At 33.3% G+C, this 20,673-nt stretch overlaps 1 protein-coding gene across 15 annotated transcripts in view; it reads right to left on the bottom strand.

Moving 5' to 3' along the window:
• Kdm6a (lysine demethylase 6A) overlaps window positions 1-20,673 on the bottom strand; it is a 207,337-nt gene that overhangs the window by 70,010 nt on the left and 116,654 nt on the right. For all 15 annotated transcript variants that reach the window (XM_047536340.1, XM_047536342.1, XM_047536341.1 and 12 more), the window contains exons 6-7: window positions 12,530-12,650; window positions 674-728 (exon numbers count right to left, since the gene is read on the bottom strand). In XM_047536340.1, coding sequence (XP_047392296.1) covers window positions 674-728; window positions 12,530-12,650 — 176 coding nt within the window. The remainder of the gene's footprint in view (window positions 1-673; window positions 729-12,529; window positions 12,651-20,673) is intronic.

The raw sequence follows: 20,673 nt of genomic DNA, 5'->3' as shown, positions 1-20,673 counted from the left end.
ATCATTTATTGTATTTTTTAAAGTCACTAAGCGAATACACCAAAACATACTTACTGATAAACACATAATAATAACAATAATAACAACAACAACAATAACCCAATTTGCTTTTGGAAAAAATCTGTAGAGTAGAAAATAACTGTTTGAAGAAAGCCACTATGTCACAGCATACTTCACAAACACATTCTTCCTAAATTAACTGAGAAAAATCACCTCTGTAAATGATATGTAAATCTGTAACAAAGTCAAAATATGCCTTAATAATTACCATTAATTTTGATACCACACAGCATAATCAGTGAGCTACCACATTAAGAATCATTGTACATTCATCTTTCCTAAATGGCAAATTCTGCTGTTAATCCCAATAGTTCAGCTATAGTATAATTAATATACACACACAAATCAATCTTGTTCATTAGTACAAATAACTTTAATTCAACAACCTACTTCGCTGGCCTATTTTAGACACAGGCTGTTCATAAGATCTGGACTCATATGTTCCATTTGTGTAAGTAGCCATGGCAACCAATACAGTTACATTCAATAATTCTAGAATTCAAAGAAAGAATTGAGCAGATTTTACCACTAACATTATTACTACAATTGATTGTTGTTATTTGTGATGAAGTGATGTGAATATATGTAGTAAACTATAGTACTTAATACTTACTTTCTGCATTGGACAAAGTGCAGGGATTACAGTCAACCAAAGCTAACTGAAAATGCTGCAAGAGGAAAGTGAGAAAATTAATGTACTAAATTTAGAGTCACATAAAAAAGTATCTTAAAATATTTTTCAGGTGTGTAAGATATAATATTAAAACTATGTTATGCAAACAAAATGTTCTAGCAACCAACTAGAATTACTTTGAACATTTACTGCTGAATACTGACAGGATGTTAGGTTATTTTCTTGAGATAGTTGAGAATATAGAGAATTTGAAGAATTAACTTTATTGTTATCTTACGTGTATTTTTATTTATATGAAAAAGCTTGATATTTAAGTCTTCACATAAGCAGGAAGTATTATGACAGTTTATACAGAGTAATCATTTTAAATGCAAGTAGAAGTCAAATGGTATTAATATCAGAACACTACTTTTTACTTTTTAATCTCAAAAGAAAAAAGCACTGTAAGAATTGTTTATGGTTTTTTTTTTTTTTTTTTTTTTTTTTTTTTGTGGTGCTGGGGATTTGAACCCAGGGCGTTGTGCTTGCAAGGCAAGCACTCTACCAACTGAGCTATATCCCCAGTCCGCACTGTAAGAACTGTGATGGAGGATAAAACTATCCGCCTTCACTGGTTCTTCATAATCACTATACTTGAGTACCTTTTCAATAGTCTGTGTTCAAGTTAATCTAATGAAATATAATTATCCTTTTATAATGTATGTGCAAAATTTAATTCCTCAGACAATATTAAGCCACTAATATATTAAGTATTCATTTATAATATCAGAAGCCTATCCAGAAAATACATGTTAAATCAATGTATATAACAAATTTTTAAGAATGTAAATTCTGATAGTTTTTCAGCATTAAAATTGGTATATAAATTAAGAGAAGATAAATAAGCACTAGAGTTGACATAAAAATTTTAAGTTAAAACACAAGGTAAGTAAATATTTTTGAACACTTCCCAAATATATAATGTATATGCAAATTCTAAGCCTCTACAAATTTTCAGCATTAAAAGTAGTAAACAGCCAAAGTACAAACCATATTTTAAAAACACACAAAATAAGCACATTTCTATCCATAATCCAAACATTTAAAAATTGTAATTTTTTAAAACTTCTGGACAAATCATTGATATTCATGACAACTTCTAGTTATAAACCCAAAAAGAACTTCCTTTTATTAAGAGAAAAAATTATCAGCAAGTTTTAAGTACTGTATTTCAATATAGAATCAACAACATTGCATTTGTTAACTAGAACTTGCAATTAATCAGAATAAACTAATGTCAGCTACCCAATGCTACAAAGAAAGAGAAATTAGCATCATTTGGTATGAACACAGTAGTTCTTCTGTATTATCTCACAAATGTCTGTTATATGTGTGCATAAATTAGGTTAGCCTACATTTGGAGTATTCTTAAAACTTAAAGCTTGTAGTATCTTCTGAATGAATAAACTACAAACAAAATAACTATAACCCTTAAATATTAAGTGCTTAATCTGTTTTACAAATATTTTTAAGAGTTTATAATGCCATAAGGACAATGCAGACACTAAGGACACAATGGTAAACAAAAGTGAAAAACTATTTCCCATAGCTGACTGAATAAAAAAAAAGGCCAACATATGAAAACTTTGAGAACTGCTAGTATTTTCCCTTGGTGTACTAAGCAGATTCTATGTCTTCAAACATCCCTTTTGTATGCTATCATAGCAATAGAAGATGTAGGTACTATGAAAGCAAAGCTTGCTTTTATAATTCACTGCTTTCCTCTAAACAAAAAGAACAGCACAGCAACCACCCATTCAGACTGTACTACATTTGTAAACCTAATCTATCCTGCAAACAAATTAATATTTAGATAGAAGACAAATTGTTTCTAATTAAGTCATCAAAGGTTACACTGATCTCAAAAGAAACAGTCTTCAAGATGGTGGTACTATAATTTTACTATTTCACTGAAAATCCATAGGAAGAACATCTATCAGCATTCAAGATCCTACAATGAAACCTGAGAGGAACAGTTTTGACCACATTTTATTTAATTATTTAAAAATCTTAAAAGCAGTAATCAGGTTACTGATTTACCATTTCAAACCTACAATACCATGAAATTTCAAATATTTCCAAACAACAGAGAAAAATTACACAATAAAAGAATACACATTCAAAAGCATGCATGAGAATGAAAGAACACACAGAATAATTACTAAGTGTTTATGAGAAACTTAAGAACAGCCAACAAAACCATTCCACATAACGAAAAACACTGACACACCTTTCATCACACTAAAGACAGATGAGGGACCAGGATGGGGATATCATGATCTCATAGCTTCATTTCCAATATCTAAGTCAGATGCAAAACAGATGTACCTATTGACATATAAATCAAGGGAAAGGACTATCAATTATAATAACCAGCCCACAAACCTGAAAATATCATGGTAAAATATTCAGAGCCTATTCCTGCAATCAACAGAAACATCTGCAACTCAAAACAAAATACTGCAGCCCTTAAACTGACTACTGCTGTGTAAAACAGTTATTATGGAGGCTTCATAGTTCAAAGACTATATACAAACCTGCAAAAAACAGTCTAAAGAAAACTGGTTTCCAAGCAGAAGATTCACCTCAAATGTACTTTTAACATTACAGTGATTCTCTTTAGTTTTGTTTTTGTGGTGCTGGGGATTGAACCCAGAGGCTTGTGCATGCTAGGCAAAGCACTCGCCTTGTTATTATCTTTTCATAGAGCACTTCTGATTCAATTCAACCTGATTTGATTCATTACAATTTGTTGACATCTTTATTACCAAAGCCAACTTTTGTTTTAAAAGCCTCTGATTTGTTCAATATCCCAAAATTATGTTATACTATTTTGCTTCATATAGCCTATGGAACTTGATCTAAATGAGAAGAAAAATCTATATTCATGTGATTACGAGTAAAACTTGAGTTTCAAGACTTTCTCTTTAAATTGTTTTATTTCCAGCTGCATAGTCTATGACTATCTTACAAATCTTCTTTATTGTCGAATCCTGCAACTGTGTTCTCGATCCTGAAGACAAGCAATCAAATAACTTAATTGACAAACTATGTTTTATTTAGGAATCATTAGTTTAGAGCAATGTTGGATTCCAGACCCAGTCTAGGATGTTCTGATTCAGTAGGTTGGGGTGTTAACACAATGCAAATCAGAAAAAAAGCTTCTGCAAATTATTCCAACACATCTTCAGAGTTAAATGACACTATTCTTAGTTTTTAAATTGTATGCTTGCTCAATTCACAACAGGTAAGCTATGAACCAATCTAGGTACCCTTTAACAGATGAGTGGATAAAGAAAATATGGTCTATATGCACAATGGAGTATTACTCAGCCATAAACAAGAAATGACTGTGACATCTGCCAGCAAATGAATGGGTCTGGAGACTATCATGCTAAGTGAAGTAAGCCAGGCCCAAAAAAGCAAAGGTTAAATGTCTTCTCTGATATGTGGAAGCTAACCCACAATGGGGGTGGGGGGATAAGCAAAGGAAAAGACAGTGGAATGACTCTGGTATAATTTTCACATGCACATATATGAAAACAACACAGCAAATCCCACCACCATGTACATCCATTAGAATGGGACTCTAACTAGAATAAGATATATTCCATGATTGTAAAATTGTGCCAAGATGGAGTCTGTCATGTATAACTAAAAAGAATCAAAAAATAATATAAAAAAAAAAAGAGGTAGAGTAGAAGAATGGAATGGGGGGGTTACTAAGGACTGAAACGCAACAAATTTTATTCCATACTTATATGATTATGTCAAAACAAACCCCACTATTATGTATAATTATAATGTACTAATGGAAACATTAAAAAATAAAATAGATCATTATATCAAGAAAATAAATAAATTGTATGCTTGCCCACAGAGGCCTTTATTTCAGATCATATAAATAAGGTGTGTGTAGTCAATATTGCTGTCTATATAGACACGGGCTTTTATGAAGAACATGTTGGCAACAAGCTTTTACTCTACATAGGCACTCTGCTATGATTACCATCTACACAGAGTTCACTAAAATTGATGTGTATATAAAAGTTCTAAAAAATTAACCTGCCCTGGGAATTCACAAAGACAATTCTGCAAATGAACTAGGAAAAAAAAAAAAAAGAAGAACAGCAAGAAAAATTTTTAAATTACTTCAAGGTGAGGAAAGAGCTTAAGTTGTTTTTACAGAATCCTTACAAAATGGGGTTTTATGAATCACTTAAGTGAGAGAAGTGAAGGTGTGACAGGTACTCTTGCAAATCAAAGGTAATTCTTTTTCTTTTTCATTGTGCCGCTCACTTGTAAAAGTACAATTTAAAACAAAAGTGATTTCTAAAACTAAGTCTATGATAAAATGGATGAGAACAGGGAAATGTCTTAGGATGTGATAGTATTTACTTTAGGGATTTGGTCTCTAAATGAAACTGGTAATTTCCAAAAGGGCTTGTAAGACACATTCCTGGCCAAACTGATCTAAATGATATTCTCTCAAAGTCCTCAAACTCAGATCTTCTGATTCTTTTTTTAATACAAAGTTATTACAAGTGCTCCTAGGACAGACTCTATGGCACACCAATAACTTCCTAACAGTAACAGATTCTGGCAATTTTTACTCAAAAAAGAGGCTTCTCCTTTGAGGTTTAAACCAGTCTGCTCTCTTCTAAAAATTTCATTAACAGAAAGGAAACCAAAGCATACTGTATTTTGGAGGTGTTCAAAATCTTATTTCTAGCTTTGATTTTTGGCTCCAGACTTAAATCTATCTACACCAACATTGGATACCCTCAGGTATCCCCAACTCAATATAATGTCCATTCAGAGCCTTTTTACCGCCCAAGTCCAACACTGGTTGCTACTGTATCTATCCCTTACTTTACTTAAAAATACAATGATCCAAGAAAATAAACGGGGAACCTCTTTCCACTCTGAGTCAGTTACTATATCTCCTTAAGATCTCTCTCCTAGAGATCTTCCCACTTTCCCCATTCATCCATGCTCTAAGAACCCATTTATCCTACTGCTCTTGATCATCTTTTCTACTGAATACCCTACCTAGCTTCCCAATTCTTTATTAGTATCGTACTTTATCAAAGTAGAGGTACGTAACTGATCAGAAATTTCTAAGAACTGCTCCTAGTGTGTGTTCAATCTGTATACACAAATAAATAAATATGAGCTGACTTCATTTTCAAGTTCTTTCCATCCAGTGAACAATTTGCATATTTATCAGAATAAGACTGATATGTATACAACCAACCAATATATGGTGAACATGATATATATTTTATAAAGAGGATACTGAAACAATTTGCACTGAAAAAAATGTTTTGGAACATAACATTTTGTTTCATGTGACATTAGATAAATTGATTGCTTTGTTCATGATGCATTTCAAAACCAAATATAATTACAAAATTTAAGTTGTTATGGGTAAACGTGAAAAAAATCACTTTTTAATTAGAAATTAATTCAGCACTTAAAATATATTGGAAGAGAGAAACCTATAACATGGGGAACTTGGAATTACCCTAACTCCTCAGTGTCAGACAGTATGGTTACTGCACATATATGCCATGTCCTTTACAAACATGCATTTTGGAAATATAAAGTATTTCAGCCATTTTTACTATTTCATATATTGGAGGCATGTACCAGAACTCAATGCAAAAAAACAGATGTCAAACAAAAACACAATTGGGTAAGTACAGTGAAGTAGAGAAAGCATTATTAAAAAAACTAGATAAACCAGTCAGGATAGATAATCAGATAATAATATCTAGAAAAAATTACAAGGTAAAGTACAAGTTGAAGAATGGTGGAAAAGGGAAAGAGCAGGGGAAAGATATTTTTCTCCACGAGTGAGGGAAAATGGAAAGAAAACAAAATAAACAGCAATGAGCATTTTCTATCAAAAGAACAGTAACATTACATGCAAGTGAAAACAGAGTTCTACTGCCAATCACAGGAAGGAAAAAGGGCTCACAGTTTCCTCAGTTATGATCCAATCTCCTACCAACCATAAGAAGACAAGCAAACTCTTAAGTGTCTTTTATGTATAAAGAACCAATAGTTATACTGAAGGAAGAAACACAATGTCACTAATAAAAAGAAAAAATTTTCTTAAGACCACCAGAATAATGTCCTAATATTTTTTAGAATCTGCTTAAGTTTATCTAGAAAGAACGGTATTAAGAGTTGCCTCAGTGAGGCATTTAAAGATTAATATAGAAGTAATGAAAAATCAGCTTAATTTGTAGAATCAATCCTAACTGTAGTGATGTTGCTAACCAATACCATAGGAAACTCAAGTTAAAAATCCATTACATGTCTGGTGTCTCTCTCTCTCTCTCTCCATCAAGATTCCTATGAATACTCTAAAAATGCAGGTTCCATGACATGCCAAAATTCTAGATCCTTTCTTGAAGAATTTCTTTCCATACTTGGTATCATGTTTTAGGACAAAGAATAAATCTTACAGTTTTAAAGTTCTCACTATATTCTTCTAAGCTATTGGGGGATGAGCAGATTTTTTTCCAATCCCCTAAAAAAAGGGGGAGTTATATGGGTGAGGCCCCTCTCCATCTCTCAAATCAAACCACTCAAGGACAGAATTTTCAAAATGTCAGATGGAAGAGTAGGTTACTAAGCATCATAAAGGAAACAGGACAGGGCAGGTATAGAGAAATAACATCAACTTCCTTTACCTGCAGACAACTGAACCAACCAAAATATACTGAAAGTATGTACAAAGAAAATTACAGCTATTTTAGAAACTTAAGGCAGAGATAAAATTAAAGTAATAACTAGTATTAAAATCCTCAGCAAGTACTTCTACAATAGACATGAGTTCATAGTATCTCAATTAATGAAATTAATGGTCTGTGCATTCTACATTAATAATGAAAATAATGAAAGACAAGAGGCATTTCGCAGATTTCAAAAGTGGTTTCTAAGAGGAGGTACATATCTTACCTTCACTCAATCCTTCTGCCTTAATATACCAGCATAAAAAATATGACAATAAAATTCCTGGGTTTTATGCAGGGTATGATATCAAATCAGGTACCTGGAAATGAAGTATTTCCCAGAGTAGAGTAAGGTAAAAAGTAAGGTGGAATTGCTATTCCATTCAGAAGTTTCATGTCAAGCCAGGTACAGTGGTAGATGCCTGTAATTCCAGCTACTCTGGAGACAGAGACAGGAGGATCCCAAGTTTGAGGATCAGTCTGGCCAATTTAGCCAGACCCTTTCTCAAAAAAAAAAAAAAAAAAAATTAAAAGGCTAGAGATATAGCTTAGTGGTAGAGTACTTGCCTAGCATCATGCAGAAGCCCTGAGTTCCATACCCAGTACCACCAAAGAGAAAAAAGAAAAAATGAACAAAATTTAACATTAAATATAATTAAGAGGGAGCCCAGCTGAATGAAGTGACTGATGAGCTGGGGCACCTTGAGAAAATGACTGCAGCATTAGTTTTGTATAGGAAAGTATCCTGTCTTAAGAGATGATAAATAAAACCAACTTTTAAAAATTTTTTTCCCAACCTACATTATGAGCACCTGTTTATTCATTTTTAGCCTCTGTCACTTCATTTATCCACCCATTCAAGAAGTAAGAAACAACTCCTGGTAAGGTCTCAAGCTAATACACAAGTCTTGCATGAGTTCAACCTGCTTCCTTGGAACTGTCTCTGTAATTCTCATCTTCCTATTCCTTTCCTACTAACCCCTTCCATTAGCATTTACCATCTTCAAATGATAAGACTTTTAATATTGGTACCCTAGTCAACCATTTGCAAGTTCCCATTTTAAAAAACCACCCTTTTTAGTTACTGTACCCTTAAAAATACAAAGAAGTTATAAAGCTGACATATCTTAGGAATATTTAAATATGTAAACATCAGGGAAATTTTCAACATAATCTTCATTAAATTAAACATACACTGGCATTAACTGACTAAAGAATATGAGTGTTATTATATTTTATTTTGCATTACCAGTTTCACATGAAGGAAATGAAGGAAATAATTTTAAGTCTGCCAGGATGTGGAAATTAGGGATACTATATAAAACTTTGTCAAAATAAGTGTACTTCTAGTGAGGTAAGGATAGCATACTGCTTCAAATATGTAACAAATGTAAGTAATCATCATTACTATCATTAAAAGGTAATGAAATAAAATCCTGAATTAATTGTGTGGAGTTAAATAGGCAACTAACAAGGGGGATATTATCTAAAGCAGAGAATAGCAACAATAAAATACCATGTAGAACGACATGTCACCCTGGAATGGGCTCTGATTCAGATAACATTAAACTAGTTCACAAATTAAGAACTGATATGTCACAATCACTAAACACATGAAATCTTTATCAGCAAACTTAATGGAAAAATGATACCATATTATTGAAAAGTAAGCTCAGCATTAACTTCACATTTCTGAGGATGGGCAGAGTGACAAAAAAATTAAAAAGATTAAATTCTAGGTCAGGAAAATGGATTAAAAAAAAAAAAAAAAACTCCATAACGGCCCCAAATTAGAGGTGTTTTAGATGGTAAACAGAACTAAAGAATGGTTGGAAAAAAATTGTTTGCAAGATACAGAATGTGTGTGTGTGTGTGTGTGTGTGTGTGTGTATTCATCTTTACATCAGTCTTGTGAGGAAGATATGATTATTTGGTTTCTACAGATGCAGAATTGCAGAATTGAAGAGTCAAGAATCTTCTACAAGGTTACACAATTAGTTATGTGGTACTTGGCAGGGTCGAATTTCAAAACCAAATTTGCTTGCTCTAAGAGCTGTTCACATAGCACCAAAACAGAATCAATCTGTATCAGAGATACATTTTTGTGAGAAATATTATTACCAGTATGATAGAAAACAGGAGGCCCTGGGATACATTTCTTATGTGGGTGAAAAGAAGAAAGTAATTATGAAAATAAATTGTATTTTTTTTTTAAATACATTACCAGTTGAGAAGTATTATACATGTTACACCCCTCTTCAGGCAGAGGGAAAGGAAAGAAGGTAGAGATGACCTGACTTGTAAGGGACAGACTGCTCACATCACCTCCCACATCAAAATAACTTTTATATCTACCTTTCCCTCCTCCATTAGATAGAAACAGAATATTTAGGGACTTGAACATTTGAACCCTGCTCCAAGACTGGACATACCTGATTTAAGAGTAAGTGCATTTCCTTTGAAAAGGAAATCAATTAGAGATGGCCATGTGTCCTATTTCTAGCCAATGAGATACAAGGGGAAATATATTTGAAGAGATCAATAGGAAGCCAGGATCTTTTTTTTCCCCACGAAATGATAATCATCATCATTTATTGAGCACTTATTGGAAGCCAGCACTATGCTAAGCACATAAGCCACTATCTGACAATGTCTTTCTATAAGACACGCAAAAAGAAACATTACACTTTGGTTGCACATGGCAAGCATCTTACCTCTTGTGAGGCAGACAGGATTATTTATTATGTTACATTATCAAAGAAAGCAACCAGCTATCTGAATAAGTCAATAACATAACTGAAAAGAAAATGAATACTGGTGAAATCTTAGATCATCTGAATCAACCAATCCTGAAGCCTGGACTTCATGTATGAGCTGCTATTTTTTGTTATCTTAACCAGCTTGAGTTAGAATTCCTGAGGTTGTAGCCTAAGAAGCACCTATGCCAACACACTGTGCTAGGAAATAGCTTAACATGATGGAAAGGTCAACAGAAGTTCTACATCTATCCAAATGAAAATAAAGTACTAGTCAGGAAATTTGGAGGCAATCTGAGGGGAAAGGGGCCTATCATTCCTTCTCATTCCTACCTTCCTTCACACTGAATGCTAAGTACTTAATAGTCATAAACCAAAATACCTTCTCCTCAACTAAAGATATTGATGCCCAAATTTCTCCTTTAAAATAAATGCTGGACAAAGGAGGCTTAAAAAGCCGATGTCGGGATAAGATTAAAAAAAAAAAAAAATCAAATGAAAATTTCACACTATAAGGAAGAGAAATATCAAGGATTCTTACAATTCTTTTCTATGTTCATACACATGAAACAGACATAAGAAAGTTACGAAGCATTTTTAACAACTGCTAAGGTTACCATGACTTAAGTGTTTGTCAGAGTTAAACTTATGCTTGAACAAATAAAAGTGGCATAAAGAATGTTCTGGTTCAGCGTAAGTGAAGTAGGGACATTTTCAATTAGCTACGGAGTATTGTTTCCCCTGATTAAAGGGATTTTAAATATTGCCACCTTGATGAAAACAGCTTTGCATCCATGGAATTATTTAAGATACCACTGTACTGGTATTCAGAGGTAGTAAATTCCATAATTTAGGACACATCCGATTAACTGTCCCCTCCCCGAATAGATTTCCTGAGCGACATTTACCAAACTGCTACCAAATAACCTTCTGCAACATAATAGGCATGTTGTGACAATACTGTAAATGCTCAAATAAGTTTATTTTATACTATAAGACATGTTAAGAGTTCTTGATAGCTAATGGAAACTGTGAAGATGTTAAAATACCCAAAGTGAATATCTGAATTTATTTTTCATTTCAAATCCACTGATATCCCACAGTTTGATGCTCTAAGCATGAGGAAAATTGCTAATTTCCAGACAGCCCTTACTCTCCCACATCATTTACAGTTACCCTAGGACCTATTCCTCAACTGCACTTACCTTCAACCACTGTGATCTAAATTTTTCACAACTTGCTTGTCTTAGTATTTTTGGTTGTATATCTCTCTCTTTTCCTACCATCAGCATTGTTTTGTAAAAATTCATTAATGGTAAATATATACATATATTTGCATAATTTTTTACACTAAAAATCAAAACAATTAGGTAGTCTTAGGTAGTTTTAAAAAAAAACCCTTAGGTAGTTCCTTCTTAGTTCAAATTATAACCCACTGTAAAGTTATTCTTTATCTCCCTGCTTGATCCTGCCCATACACATACCTTTAGAATCAAGACAGCATGCAATGGGGACATTGAGAACACAATAACCCTTATCAATAGTTAACAAATTTACCCCTCCCCCCAAAAAAGCCCTTTTTTTTCCCTGAAACTTCTGATCTTTGAAAACTGCAATTCCTTTGTCATGCAGGGAAGCACTGTTTTCATGAAAAACTCAGTGAGACCTAAAGTGAAGGCACAGACAGCACAAGAAATTCAATGAAAAAAGAAAAACTGGAGAAATATCAAACTTTCATAGGTAGGAAGTAAGATATTTAATCAACAACATATAATCTTTTCCCAACAATCTTTATGCTCACAAACCAGCAGTTCAAATGCCTTGAGAATATTCCTTTTTAGAATTCAGACATAAAACATGCCCTGCTGGAAAGGTGAACATATTTTTATTGAGACTATTCAAAGAATGGCTAATTATTGGGTCACAGATACAGCATCATAAAGTAGCTGCTTTTGACCTCTACAGGGGCAAACCACTTAGAGGGGAGTTACTCAGATGTGCATCACCCTTTCCTGATGACAGAACTTAGTCAAACTTAGAAACAAAGTGCAGGTTTAACAGTGTAATTAGTTCCCATGAAAACCTTAGCATTATAACTACTTTGTATCCTGAAACCCAACCTTATGTATGCTGGTTCATAGATGATAAACAGTTCCATCACCTAAATTTTCAAATTTTCTTTTTAAATGCCAATATAAATTCCAACATTTTTCTATGCTCTAATATTTAACAACAAACAAACAACAAAAACAGAAATGAAACATTGTATCTTGAAAAAAAACCCAACAACCTACCTTTAAACTAGACTCATAGTCTGTGTTCACTTTGAACATAAGCCCAAGTCGTAAATGAATTTCCTTGGCTCGACAAAAGCTGGGATCAACATAAAGCACCTCCTGAAATGCTTTAATTGCCCTGAAAGAATATAGACATAAGATATCTTAACTTATTAACACGTGCATTAATTTTTGCTTGGTAGTACAGTAAAAATTTGTTTTATGCAATACTGTTTTAAAGGAAATGTCAATTTTATAAAAATGATGTGAATAAATCATAAGGAAAAAACTAAAAGGAGGACTTGGGCCTTAAAGGTATATAATCTAAATCTTATATAAAAAGAGAAATGGAAAAAATCAGTTAAATTTATTCTAAATTGTTCAAACATTGTTTCATGGTTTAATAAAATTCACAATGTGAATAACTGATTTCACTGTTTCTGGAATTTCTTGGGGGAGAAGAGGATAAGCAGATAGGAAGGTTTTGATTTTGAAGCAGTGGGATTAATTCTGTTTCTTGTCTATACCATAAAAATAAGAGTTTTTAAAACTTTATTATTTTCATCTTTTATATTTAGGTTTACAATCCATCTATACCTTATCTTTAATACGATGTGAGGTGGGGGACCAGTTTCCATGTTTTCCGTACTAATGTTCAATAGTCCTACACTATTTGTAGCAAACATCATCCTAAATCAAATGTTCATATTCATGTGGATCTGTTTCTGGGTTCTTCACTTCACTGTCCTAACTCTACATTTGCATTAAATTAACACTATCTTTCATAAAAGATTTTGATTACCAGTAGAATAAATGGGGGGGGGCTTTCACCGAATGCATTTTATATTGCTACTACTCAACAATGAGTAGCAATGATAAAACTGCCTACTTTGAATTTGAGAAGTTAAAATACCAGATACAACAGTCATTTTAAGAGTACCTCTACATAATTTTAAATTTCTCCCAAACACAAATTAATATATTATTTGCAAAGTTTTTTAACAATTAGCTCTACTGTTAAAAAAACCTTAATGGTAGTTATTTTGAATCTTAGATTTCTTCAAAACAAAAACTAGACTTTTATATAAAAAATTCAAAATATCATATCACAAAAAACCTCATGTGTGTTTAGAACGTTTGTTTTGGTGGATTCACATCTTATTTCCAGAAATATGTGTGGTTATATATATGTTCATTATAAAATTAAGAATTTTAAAAGTTAGTGTTTATTGGCAGGAGAGTCAGAGGTGGGGGGGGGATGAAGCACAGATCTGGCATCTGACTTCTCTACACCTGGCTATGACAGTACTTAATTTCTTGAAGAAGAGCTACAGTATCAGATGGTTTAAGTGGGTGGGTATGCACATGTTTTATTTTATGATATACACAGGCTTTGAGGCAGTAATGAGGGATCAAAGGACTTACAGGAAAGAACTGGGTCAAATTAACATTCTAATTCAAAGGTGGCTTACTATTTCTCTCAATCAATGCACACACATGTGGAAGGGGGAAGACAACACACATTTATGAGGGGTGAAAAAGGTTAGGAAGAGGGGCTGGAAGAGGACACAGCTCAGTGATAGAATATATGCTTATCCCCATCCCCAGCACACCCACCCCCTAACACAATAAAAAAAGAAAGAAAGAAAAAAAAAGGAAAAGAACAACTGTAGCAATAAATGAGCTTTTGGAAGCTTCTGGGGTGATGGTAATATTTTATTTCTTGAACCAAGTGATGAATGTCTTGTAATGTTACATGAAAATAACAAGATGTACACTTCTGATTTGTGCACTTTTCTTTGGGCCTATTATATTGTGTAGTAATAAAAATATAGGTAATGCTTTATAATGTCCTAATAATCTTACCTTATGATAAAGGTCAGAAAATTATCTAATGGAATGAATGGGTGTAGAACAAAGCAATGTACATATGTGCCAATAATAACCCCAGGCAGGCCTGAATCATAAACTTGAAAGAAAAAGAATGAAAAGTAGAATACAGCAAAAGGGAAGAAGGAATAAAGAAACTGAGAAGTTAGGGGGGAGAAAAGGTATTTAAAAAAAAGGGTGTACAAGGGGCGGGGGAGAAATAGAGAACATGAGTAGCAACCCCTCAGGAGAAATATTTCCTTCTGTCTCATATCTGTTCCAGTCTTTTCCCTAAACATAGCATTTGTATATATATCTTAATCAGTCCATCAGTGCCTTCGGCACAAATATATCTTCCATTTGGTTCAAAATGTCACACAAGTACCAAGAAACCTGGGTCTCTTTTAACATATTCTCTATTTACATTAACACACTAGGTGGAAGGGTACTATACGAAGCAAAAACATATACCACAGACAGACTAGGCTGGGTCTATTATGTTTACTCTCCCCACCCCTTCATACTGGGGATTGAACTCAGGGTTGCTTTACCACTGAGCTACATCCCCAGTCCCCCCACCCCTTTTTTTTTGGAGTGGAAGGGGATAGGGTTTTTGCTAAATTGCTGAGGCTGGCCTCAAACTTGGATCCTCCTGCCTCAGTTTCCCAAGTCGCTGGGATTACATGTACCACTGCACCTGGCCTGTTTCTTCTTTAAGGTCTATTAAAAGTACCCAGGACAAGGTGCAGCCAATATACATCCCAATCATCAAGTTCTCCTTCTTGTTTCAAAATTCATTTCAGGTTCAATATCTCATGGACCCAATCTTCAACATCTCATTACTAGATTATAGAAATAAACTCTAAGAACTTCCTCTGCTCTAACTTGCATTTATTTCCTGGAATATGTGGCTCGTGACTGCCTAATAACCACAATACTAACAACTTAATAATCCTCCCTTCATGTTGCATTTAAGATCTGTGAGCAGTACCTATTTAACTTCATTCCCGGTTATGCCCTACCACTGCTCCTCCTCATTTCTGAACTTGCTACCTCAGGAATTTCTTCATTCAAATAAGGGCCCCCTTGGTTTCACTGCTTCTTCTCACTATATTCTGCTGATCTGGAATATTTTCATTTTTTAACTTCCCTCTAAATCCACTAGTAACTTCAGGACTCACCACCCAAACTCAGTTATCAACTGCTTTTTGTTTAGTGTTAACTAGCAGTTTTCTATAATCAAATCATTTTTATTTTCTATCTATTGGTGTACTGTCTCCAGTTTTGTTTTGTTTTGTTTTGTTTTTTAAGTTTACTCCTTAAGGTCCACAGTGTTCTTTTATTTTTAATATTCTAAATAATACAGCAACAGGTTTAAAGTTAATAGATGTTAACTGATTCCATCACTTTTACGGTTAATTGATAGGACTTCCTGTTGGGGTGAAGAAACTCCGGAGTCTTTTTACTGATCAGTTCCCATCCATCATCTTATTAGGTGATATCAGACAAAATACATTATTCAAATATCAAAGTTTATTTTCTTTCTAAATTTCCCCCCATTTTTCTCTCCTGTGTGTGGTTTGTTTTTTAGTTTTTCCCATCCTGGGGAAACAACAAAACAAACATAGCTAATGTTCTAATTTTGGTTGTCATTTGACTGCATTCATATCTCACCAAAATAAATGTAGCCAGAACATGGTCTCTGCAGCACAAATTACTAAATCACCAACACAAAAAATTTCTGCTGACTTCAGAACTCTTGACTGACAAGAGAATTTTAGAACATAAGAAATGGCTACCAAAAACTATAAAATACATTTATGATACAATGCCGGAAAGGTTCATAATTTTTTCAGTACCTAAAGCATACTCTCTACTACAACCAAAAAGTGTATATTGCTGTGTACGATATTATTGGCATTTTAAATTATAATCTGAAAAAAATTTATAGCACCAAAATTATTTCTATAGCTTTTTCAATTTAGATTATTTTCATTTAATGTCTACCACTGTTAGCAATTTAAAGATGAAAATAAAATGATAGTAAGGTAAAATTTCAATAGTACTACTCCCAAAAATCATATGCATGTGCCAAATGTATTTTAACCCAATGGTCATTTTTAATAAAATTTCTAGAAAATCAGTTTTTAAAAGCCCTCTTCTGTAACTGTAATAAAAATACTATTATTAACTAAATGTCCCTAGCACAGTTTTAATACCCTTGGAAAGAGGCATAATAAAACTTAAGTTCTCTGGGCTTAATAAAGCTGAGTCTGGAGATTTCCCTCAGGGATACATGAAAGGGTAAATGAACTAATTGTACAACATTTCACACTGATTAAAAGAAGAATATTCTAGCTCTAAATAAGTAATAATAATAATATACACACAACACATATGTATTTTCACACATACATATTCAGAAATTTAGAGATTCTTTTAAAATGACACAAGAAAGATTTGGTGACATAATCAGAGTCAAGTAGGTAAGATTTTAAAAAGTGGAAATAAAAAAAGAAGGCAGACCAAACAGTAAATGGCACCCAAAAAGTCACAGTGGTTAAAAAAATAAATAAAAGAAAATACTTAGGATGTTTTCAGGGAAATGTTAGTGTAGTGTGACTAGTACAAAGAATATATTTAGAGGAGTACTATGCTAGAAGGATGAGGTTGAATCAGAAAGATCCATAAATGTGAGGCTAGGTTAGAAAGATCATGCACGGGTTTACTGACATAATGTATTTATTACCTCTCCTGCCTCTTTTGCCCTCTCTAGACAGTCTACATTTTATTACTCTGGACAGTGGGATACTTTTATCCCTCCCTTACTGCAAGATTTTAATTAATCAAAATTAATTAAATTCAGAATTCTGTAAATCTTTGTGTCACTAGTAAGCATAACTTCAACAGAACTGTATTAGTTAAATCTGCTAGTTTTTTCAGAACAGAAGTGTCCAGAAACTCGACAAGTTAACATCAACTGTTTTACTTAAATGGAAATAAAATTAAACTTTCAATCTAAGAGCATATTTATATTATGATAGCTCAAAACTATACATTAAACTGCTTTTATCAGACCCCATGCTAGATAAGCCTCAGAATCAATGGTATCACAACTACATAAGGTTTATTTCCTGCACTATTCTCTTTCATTCCATCAAAAGCTTTAAGATCATCACTAAAATCACTACTCCTTTTCCTTACTGCACCCAAAGCATTGACCATATAGGAGAACAGAAATTCTTACGCTCTTTAGGAACACCTAGGATTCATACAGTGCTGTGGGGAAATGAATTCTAAAAAAACTTTACTAGTTAGGTGTTAATATTTCTGTTTCAACTCATGTGTACTCCTTTCCCCTAATCCTTTTTGAAGAAAACATAATAATGATCACTACATTTCCTTATCAGTCCTGTCAATTATATTTGGAAACCTAATTTCTATAATCCTATGCCTGTATCACAGAATATTCTGACATTCAAAAGAATACAAAAGGTTATAGGCAAAGATAGTTGTTAATGATTTTTAAGGAAATGTATTTAGGATATGGCTATAGGCTGTACTGGGAAGAATAGTTTCCTTCAGTTTTATTGTTAAAAATCTTGATTTTCCCCCTCCTGCCTCCCACAAGCTACCTTTTTCTGTCAGTCTTTCCTTTCTCTGTATTTCACTTCCTCTCACTCTAGGGTACAGATTCTTCCCAAAGACTAGTTTGGTTCAAGGTACCTCTTCAGATGGCAATTTCCTACCTTCTTGAACAAGTGAGGGCATGGGGTTGATATGCATGCACATGTAAGGGAATGGCTTTATAAAGACCAGTTTCTGGCTCTTTGCTGTAGATATTTTATCACATGCTTCTATGTCTGTCTTTCTTCTTCTGGAAATTCTTTTTAAAGTTTGGTCCCAGATTACTGAGTAGAATAATAAATAATACAGCTGATTAATCAGAGGAAGTCCAAGGAGGATGCAACAGATGCTGTAATGTACTACTTTCTGATATGGGCTCCTCCAAAAAGAGGCTATAACTGAAACTGAAAAAACTGACCAAATAATTGAACTAATCAAAAAGCTGACCAATAGAATCAACTCCAAAAGAAAAAAGGGAACATAATCTGACAAGAAGTAAATAGGTTAACAGTAATACTATAGTTGAAAATAGTTGCTTTTAACCAAGTTAAAATTAAATTTAACCAAGTCAAACTCACATGGTAGTCACACATTATTATAAAAATATATAATCTCATCAAATGCCAACAGACACCATAACCAAATACCAAATTTTACTTAAATTATACATGAAGCAGAAATACAACACTGAGACATCCTAGGTATATTCTCTATGCTGACAATAACAAAAAAATTTAAAAAAAAAAAAGGACATCATTCTCTTCTCTAGAAACATTGCTCAACAACCCTCAAAGAATCAGGTGTGTAATTAAAATTTCCTAACCCCCGTAACCAATAGGCATCCACAAATAAAACATAAAACTAGCTTTAACCTAAGTAAGTTCCTATCACTTAAAACTGTACTCTAAGCCTCTCACTAAGCACTACCCCATGTTTTCTAATTTTGTGGCTGTTCAAGAAACAGCAAGTTAAGGCAGAAATGCTAAGTACAGTCTGTGAAAGAACATTTAATCAGCAAGAGAGAAAACACACAGCCAAGGAGAATTCACAGACAATGTGTAAGATATATTATTTTAGGAAGCAGCTACAGCATTGAAACTTAAGATATGAGAAAATGGTGGTGACTAAGATGAGATCAATAAAGCAGATGGCACTTATTAATTCAGACATTGCATTATCCTTTTATTACTCAATTTTATCTCTTAGATCAACCAAAATATACAGAAATTCTATCTAGGGAAGGAATCAAAAAAGGTAATAATTTTCCACAGCTACAAGACCCTTAACATGATCACAAACTTATTAAAGCAATCAAATTTTGAACTGATAACAGTTTTACCTCACTATCTTTATGTTCTTATCTTCAATGTAGAGGGAAGCTCAGAAGTTACCACTGGTATGTGGAAAAAAAAAAAAAATAGCTGAGCTGGTATGAGGTATGTATATCCATTCCTCAACTGTTAAAGAGTTTCTTGCACTGGTTTTCACCTAAATTATTCCTGGCATGCCATAAAGACTATCAATGTTCCCCAAGATAACAACTACAAATGCTGATTAAAAACAATCACTTGTTAATCTACATAAGTGTGTGTGTGTGTGTGTGTGTGTGTGTGTGCGCGCGCGCGCATGCTTCAGGAATCTCAGTATAAGCTTGCTGCTACCACTAAATAGTTATGTGATACAGAAAACAAATCTTGCTTTCTCTACATGCAAAAAAGGGGAAACAACTAAATTATCTGTAAGACCACTTCTAATTCAAATTAGAATTTTGAATTCTGTGAGTAGGATCTTCAAGAAAGATCCTAACTTATCCTTCATTTTAAATATGAAATACTGAATATGATATTAGGAGGTTTAACTTAGGACTGCTATAAAGGAATAATTTAAGAGAAAAATTCAGAGCTTCTTTATGAAAATCAATTATTGGTTTCCAAAAAACAGTGTTCTATATACACACAAATGCTCTCTGATAATGTGATGTTTCCATACATGATCAAAAGTCAACAGGACCAAAATACAAGATCCAAGTAGGAAAGAAAAAAATTATACTGTGAAAAGTCAGTCACGTCCACAGTTTCATTCTTAAGGAAACCATATTAAATTGCCGCTGATGAACATATGGAAGTGCTGTAGTAAAAACTCAGGATACACACAAGTACATAGAAGAATTATAACCTTCAGCCAAACACACAATCACCTTCCTCTGGACTCTCATAGCACCCACTTGGCTTAAAATTCTGAAGCACAGAAGGGGCTCTGACAAAGTTAGATATACTTCAAAGTTTTTTAAAAAAAGTTTATGCATGGCTTTGCAGTTTATAAAATGACCATTATCACATTTGCGGATCAAAATTCTGTAAGAGGTATATGATTGCAGTAGTTTTCTTTGTGTTTTATAAACAAATGAGGAAATAAACCTAGGGAAATTATTTGACTCAAGAGCTAAGTGGCAATGTTGCAACAAGAATACCAGTCTTCCAACTCAAATTCTTTATTTTTTCCATTACAGGACCTATCTGGTAAAGAGAAAAACAACAATGGGACAAAGGTCATAGTAACAGAGCCCCACACTTCATAAAATCTTATATATTGCTGTCATAATTTATCTCCAACTCTGAAGTGTTATCATTCTTCTTACAGAAGAGAGAACTGAGAGTTTATGACCT

The sequence above is a fragment of the Sciurus carolinensis genome, chromosome X (genome assembly GCF_902686445.1).
Source record: "Sciurus carolinensis chromosome X, mSciCar1.2, whole genome shotgun sequence".
Taxonomy (NCBI): Eukaryota; Metazoa; Chordata; class Mammalia; order Rodentia; family Sciuridae; genus Sciurus; species Sciurus carolinensis.
The sequence above is the reverse complement of the archived record's forward strand: the minus strand, read 5'-3'. Positions and strand labels throughout refer to the sequence as shown.